General features: G+C 32.8%; 1 protein-coding gene across 1 annotated transcript in view; it reads left to right on the forward strand.

The window, feature by feature from the left end:
- LOC106474923 (putative ferric-chelate reductase 1 homolog) overlaps positions 1-6,549 on the forward strand; it is a 10,176-nt gene extending 3,627 nt beyond the window's left edge. Inside the window, exons 2-11 of the mRNA XM_013935622.2 lie at positions 898-989; positions 1,286-1,376; positions 1,651-1,863; positions 2,536-2,637; positions 3,386-3,548; positions 3,776-3,880; positions 4,081-4,196; positions 4,837-4,923; positions 5,907-5,966; positions 6,445-6,549. Of these exons, the coding sequence (XP_013791076.2) occupies positions 925-989; positions 1,286-1,376; positions 1,651-1,863; positions 2,536-2,637; positions 3,386-3,548; positions 3,776-3,880; positions 4,081-4,196; positions 4,837-4,923; positions 5,907-5,966; positions 6,445-6,549 (1,107 nt within the window). The 5' untranslated portion in view covers positions 898-924. The remainder of the gene's footprint in view (positions 1-897; positions 990-1,285; positions 1,377-1,650; positions 1,864-2,535; positions 2,638-3,385; positions 3,549-3,775; positions 3,881-4,080; positions 4,197-4,836; positions 4,924-5,906; positions 5,967-6,444) is intronic.
- The last annotated feature ends 142 nt before the right edge of the window (positions 6,550-6,691 follow it).

The following is a 6,691-nucleotide window of genomic DNA, read 5'->3' on the forward strand; positions in this document are numbered from 1 at the left end:
AATGCCATTAAGTACGAGGGATATTTCCATCTTAAATCCCGGATCTGAACATATCTTTAAGAACTGAGTGTTTGATTATTTTACATCAGAAGGAGCTGCTACACATCGTTTCCAGAAGAGAGAAATGTTTGGTAGCATCACACTGTCTACAGAACATCAAACAGTGTCGCATCACACTGTCTACAGAACATCAGTGTCAATGTAGTTCTGATGTATGTTATTCCACTAATTTTACACCAGTGTTACGTGACTTGCTGATTTGCATATTTAAAATTGTTTTAACATAACGTTCTCAAACCTTGTATAAGAACTTAAACGTTGGTTTTGTCCCACTGTTACCTCGTCTTCACAGTTAACAATTTTGTTAACTAAGTTCAGTTGCCTTCATTATCAGTGTATGAACTTGTGAGTGAAACTAGAGAATAATGTAACGATATATCAAACACGTTATATCAATTAAATACAGTGCCAAATAACCAGAACTCTTCAGGCTGGCTGGGATACAAAAGATGCAGCAGTAACTGAGACGCTATCCATATCGGTGATATTCTAACTGTTGTGGATTAAACTGAAGTGTAATTTTTCATCAGTTTTATTAAGAAGCCTGATCAGGATTATTTTTACGTTACTTATTTACTTAGAAAATAGTAATTCACACTTAAAATAAAATGGTATTAGCTTTCAGAAATAGCAAGCAATAATATATTGATAGTTATACTTTCAACAGTTGTATAACTGATAACCAGTTGAGTGCTTAATGGGGATTGGAGCCCTTTTATGTGTTCTGTCTGTGAGGAATTTGAAAATGTTGAAAATCCGCTGTAAAATACTGGTTGGCTTCCCTGACCTACAGGAAATGGTTCATTTTTAAACAAACTATTACTGTTTATTTTACAGAATACCTTAACTCATAATAATAGCAAAATGAAGAAAATACTTACAACAACATGGACGCCTCCTGCTAACTTCAAAGAAGAAGTCATTTTTAGGTATGATGTTAAGACTAACTGTATTCACTTGGCTACTCATCCATCATTGTTGGATAGCTAATGTTTCTTACTCTGTATTTTTGTTGTCACTAAGAACCTTGTAAATCTTTCAATAAAGAACATCCTTCATTTTGAATATAGTTAGGTTGTTTAACTTGGAGCTTTGTTTAAACGAGTAAGCTACCTTTATCAGTATCATTTTGATATATGTTCATACTAAACCCTAGTTTCCGAAATTCAATATCCATTCCTGTCGTTGCACAATCATTAATTTTGGTTAATGTCTTTCTTTGCAGAAGTACAGTACTGAAAGATTATAAAACCTTCTGGTTGAATATTGACACCTTGTCTCCACCAATAGCGGTGACCAATACTATAGCTACTGAGGTAGGAAACTCTTGTAGCAGACTGTTTTAAAATAATGCATGTAAATGTATAATAAGCCAAACCATCAAGGTTTATAAAACAAAAAATATACAGTGGATCTGTTGTTTTAGAAATAATTGTGCATTTGAACTTTATAAATATTGTAACCAAACACTATTTTCTAGAATTATGGCTTGGTTGTTTTAACTGTGGGTGTGTTATTTTGTTACATATTGAAACTTGCACAAATCACGTTTTTCTTTTTTTATTTATTCTAATTTTTCAATGATTCTAGATAATGGCTGGACCTTCCCCTGACTTGTACGATGACTGTGTTGCAAAGAGAAAAAGTTGTTTTGGAATGCCTTCGCTTTGTTTTAAAGACAAGAGCTGTAGTGTAATCTTAACTTACATTTACAAAGACGGAGAGGTAGAGTTTGAGATGGCTGGTTCTCTGGGAACTTCTGATAAGTATATTGCTACCGGTATTTCACAAGATGACAAAATGGTAACTGTTGCCTAATTCTAACTAATGTATAAGAAATAAGGACTTACTGTTGTAATATACATTATTTCTGACCTTGCAAACATTACAACAGTAAGTCTTTATTTAATGTGTATTTTAAAGGGAAGAAAACAAGGTCAGAAATAATGTACATTACAACAGTAAGTCTTTATTTAATGTCCACGTTTTCTTCCCTTTAAAATACACATTAAATAAAGACTTACTGTTGTAATTTACATTAAATAAAGACTTACTGTTGTAATTTACATTAAATAAAGACTTACTGTTGTAATGTACATTAAATAAAGACTTACTGTTGTAATGTACATTAAATAAAGACTTACTGTTGTATTGTAGATTATTTCTGACCTTGCAAGTTTTTTTCCCTTTAAAATACATATTCATGTGTTTAGTTCTTAATGCTCAATGTATGAAACCTGGGGAACTAATTTTGGATCAAAATACTTACCTTGTGTTATTTTGTAATCACTATTTCAAAATATTTACTGAATAAAATAAATGTATATCTATATTGTACTATTCTTAATCAATAATTTAAAGGGGGAAATATCACCCACCTTCTAACTGGAATTAGAGCAACCTGAAAATGTTAAACAAAAAGCTTTATGGAAAAATGAGGTTTGGATGTTCTTAATTTTGTATTTTTGTCACTAGGGTGAAGATGTTGTAACTGAATGTGTATTATTAGGAGAGAGGGTAATTGTTCGACAGAGTTGGAACATCCCTAATGGGTACAACAATGAAGTTTTGGATGAGGTAAGAAACTCGGAACTCAAGTAATCAAATTACTTTTAACAAGCGGGAGAGCAAACCAATAAGTTTAACTCTGAAAAAAAAAACCTTTCTAAACCACAAATTTATTGGTTTTATTTGGTTTTACTAACAAGTTAAATTATGGTATTTATAAATTTGATAAATATTACACTAACATGGCCACTCATCTTGACAATTGTTCTGCAGCATTGAGACTGTAATGTCCAAACTATACTAATCATCCATCCATGCATGCTCTCCATAATCTATTTACTGTACGAGGTTGATGGTTCAATGTATACATCATTGTTACAACTTGTGTAACTGTGACTTATGTTGCACACTATTCCTTGGAGCACGTACAGGTCCATGTAGGGGTACATACAAATTTTCAGTTATCATTTTGTTTTTCAGTTTTTATAGGCTTTTTTACCATTACTAACATTGCCCAATTGATATTTTACAATCAGCTTAATGATATAGTTCGTATTATTCAAATAAATCCACTGTGGAAAACTTAATAACAAATTCTCAAAAAGGCAGCTCCCCCCCCCCCCACCCTATTACTTACATTAGTAATGTTAAAGGTGTTTTTTATCATACAATTACTATTATATATAGCTATGTTGTTAAAGTTCGTTGAATTGGAATAGCTTCAAAGTATGCCTACACAATAGAGTATTTCCAAAATTCATGCTTATAAGATTAATTCTATTTTATTTGAGTAACTAATCTTGACTTCTCCTCGTAGGACCTGGAAGGTATTCATGGCCAGACAGGAGACTACGTGGATGGCGTGATAACTTGTCACTGGAAGCGGAAAGGTGTTACTATTGTGCGAAACAGTGTTCACGACATAGTAAAAAATAAGTACCACCTTCTTCTTGCCAAGGGACCAGCAAGTACGGATGGAGGTAGGTAGACCAGTAGGTAGATACATGCATCAAGATGTAAAATACTTTCTAAGGCACTTTCTCGAGGAATAATGAACTCAAACATTATCACATAAGTGGACTATAAAGACATTTATCTATTGTGTATATATATATTTTGCATCTTTCTAACAGCTGTTCAAATATAACCCATTTTAATGTGAATATTTTTGATCTTTAGAGATAATCATGACGTTTTCTTTCCACAGTGAAGAGTAGGCACAGTGAAAGATCTGTCTCGGATAACCCAGTAAACCTGACACAGATAACAGTGGTAGCGGGTGGCCAGGTGCCTCTCCTCATTAAGCTACATGGTATGTAGTATTCAGCACTAAGTTAAGAAATAGTTTTACTACCTGAGCAAGATGGTAACAAAAACAACTGTGTATGTATAACACCAGTTAGCTATACAAAGCATCTAGACATTGTGATGAATTGTTAAATATATTAAAATATGTAAATTCTGAAATTTTTGTAGTTATAAAAGTTTAATAAAATCAACGTTTCTTTATAGGAACCTTTATGGTGGTCGCCTGGATTGGATTTGTTGGTCTTTCTATACTCATGGCTAGATATTACAAGCAAGTCTGGCAAGCCAACACACTGTGCATGGTAAAAATTTGGTTTGCTGTAAGTATACAATGTACTTGTCGTGTAGGTAGTACTTACCTCATTGTTTTGTCTTATGTCATTAATTAATTACATTTGACATTCTAGCAAGCTTTAAAACATTTCAGTTTGCATATAACCCAAGATATTGAATTGCTAATGTTTAAAGCAGTTACACAAGCCTTACAGCATTTCTTATGAATTAATCAGTATGATACACGTCACTTAAGATTCTTTCTCTGTCCAGTGTGGGATGTGTTTTGGGCAGGTTCTTTCTCTGTCCAGTGTGGGATGTGTTTTGGGCAGGTTCTTTCTCTGTGACTAGTTCCATGTTCTTTGATCCTACCAAATACTTTTTGAGATTTTAAGTCTTATTTTAAAACTTATTTAAATGCTATCATCCCAATGTCCACCAGGTTACTCTAATATTTAATTACCCCTCGAAGTGCTGAGTACTTGCATCATATTATTAACATCTGATGTTATAAAAGGACTGACCCACAAGTCTGTATTTCTGCCAGACTGATTTAACCAAAATTAATCCATGTGTTATATTGTATATTTCAATAACAAAACTTTGCCCTAAATAGCCATTTCTGTAACTTGCAGCATAAATGATATTACATAGTTTTTCATACCTCGTTTTTTTATTTATTTACAGATCCACCGGTTTCTAATGTTGCTGAGCTTGTCTTTGATGATTGTTGGATTTGTTCTTATTTTTGTTCATGTGGAAGGTTGGAGTCAGGTAAGACTTCCCATTTTGTACTAATAAAGTTTACATCCAATATCACTGGTACACGTAACTTCACATTGTATATAATTCAATGTAGTCAAGACAATTTTCAAATGGTCAGTTGTTTCTGATATACATAATCAAAATGTCTCGGAACTTTAGTTTTATGAATGCGCGTAGGTCTACACATTACTCATATTCATGAGACTTAATATTGATACTGTATCATGCATCAATCTTTTTATATACATTCTTCTTTTGTCCAAATTAGTACAGATATGAAATATTTCCCCGTATTTCGTTATGACCGTTTTTAAAAAATGGCTTTTTACAAATGTATATCACGTTTGCTGAACATTTATAATCCCCAAAGAGTGAAAAACAAAGTCAACTTGAGTTTCTTGATCACTTTTTCTGTAGAAACTGGTCAAACTCTGAAATAACTGAAGTTCACAATAATAGTATAATGTAGGAAAGTAGAAATGTATGGTACATTTATACACCATACTCTCGATATTAAGGTATTACATTTTTGGTTTGTTTCAACACACTTGTCGTTCCATGAAGTAGGCCCGGCATGACCAGATGGTTAGGGAGCTCGACTTGTAATCTGCGGGTCGCAGGTTCAAATCCCTGTCCCACCAAACATACTTGCCCCTTTTAGCCGTAGAGGCTTTATAATGTGACGATCAGTCCTACTATTCATTGGTAAAAGAGTAGCCCAAGTGTTGGCGGTGGGTAGTGATGACTAGCTGCCTTCCCTCTAGTCTTTCACTGCTAAATTAGGGACGGCTAGCGCAGATAGCTCTCGTGTAGCTTTGCGCAAAATTCAAACAAACAAATTTCTATGAAGTTTACAATTGATTAGATTTTTCTCTGTGTAGACTTCACCATCTGAAGTTGTATTGACTTGTTTTAATTTGAATACAATATTTGTATAATGAATACTATGGAGAGTAAGTTTCAAACATTCTAATAAACACTTCTTTCTTCAGGTTGCTACTAATCCCCATCCTATCCTAGGTTGTGTAACCACAGGGTTAGCACTGATTCAGGTGAGTTACGTGAATATCGATTTACTTCCAACCTGCAAATATGGTGTTCCACTACTTGTTTTGTAGATAGTAGCTATGAAACTATTAGTTTAAAAATATCAAAATCAAATAGTTGGGCCTAACAAAACAAATAATTAATGTTTAACTACAGATGTTGTTTTTCTCCACTTTCCTTTTAATTAGTCTTTTACAGATTAGATATTAAATACTGAGTGTGTAAAACAGATAATTTAAAATTGTTGTTTGTCTGTCATAAGTCACTGAACTAAAGTATACTTAATCTTGTATGACTTAGTTGTTTTTAATATCCTTCTCAATTATTTGCTACATGTCTTACATTCTAAAGTATTTAACAAATATAAAATGTTCCTGGTGAGGATCTAGCAACTTCTTAATTATTTGTAGCTTTAAGATTATAATTTATTCAGAGCCACATTGCACATCTACAAACTGAGGTACAGTTTACATTCTTTTTCAGCCAATAATGGCTTTGTTCCGTCCAAAGCCTGATGCCAGAAAAAGGCCCATTTTCAACTGGCTTCACTGGTTTGTTGGAAATTCTGCTAAAACTTTAGCAGGTTAGTTACATCTTTATTAACCAACATTATTAAAAAAAAGTAATATTTCAGAAATTAATTTTAAAAATGTGAATAAGGATGTGTGGTTAATCTTATAAATAAATATCCCTAATAATCTGTAACAAATAAGACCAATTATATATATAT

The sequence above is a fragment of the Limulus polyphemus genome, unplaced genomic scaffold (assembly GCF_000517525.1).
Source record: "Limulus polyphemus unplaced genomic scaffold, Limulus_polyphemus-2.1.2 Scaffold7858, whole genome shotgun sequence".
NCBI classification, from domain to species: domain Eukaryota; kingdom Metazoa; phylum Arthropoda; class Merostomata; order Xiphosura; family Limulidae; genus Limulus; species Limulus polyphemus.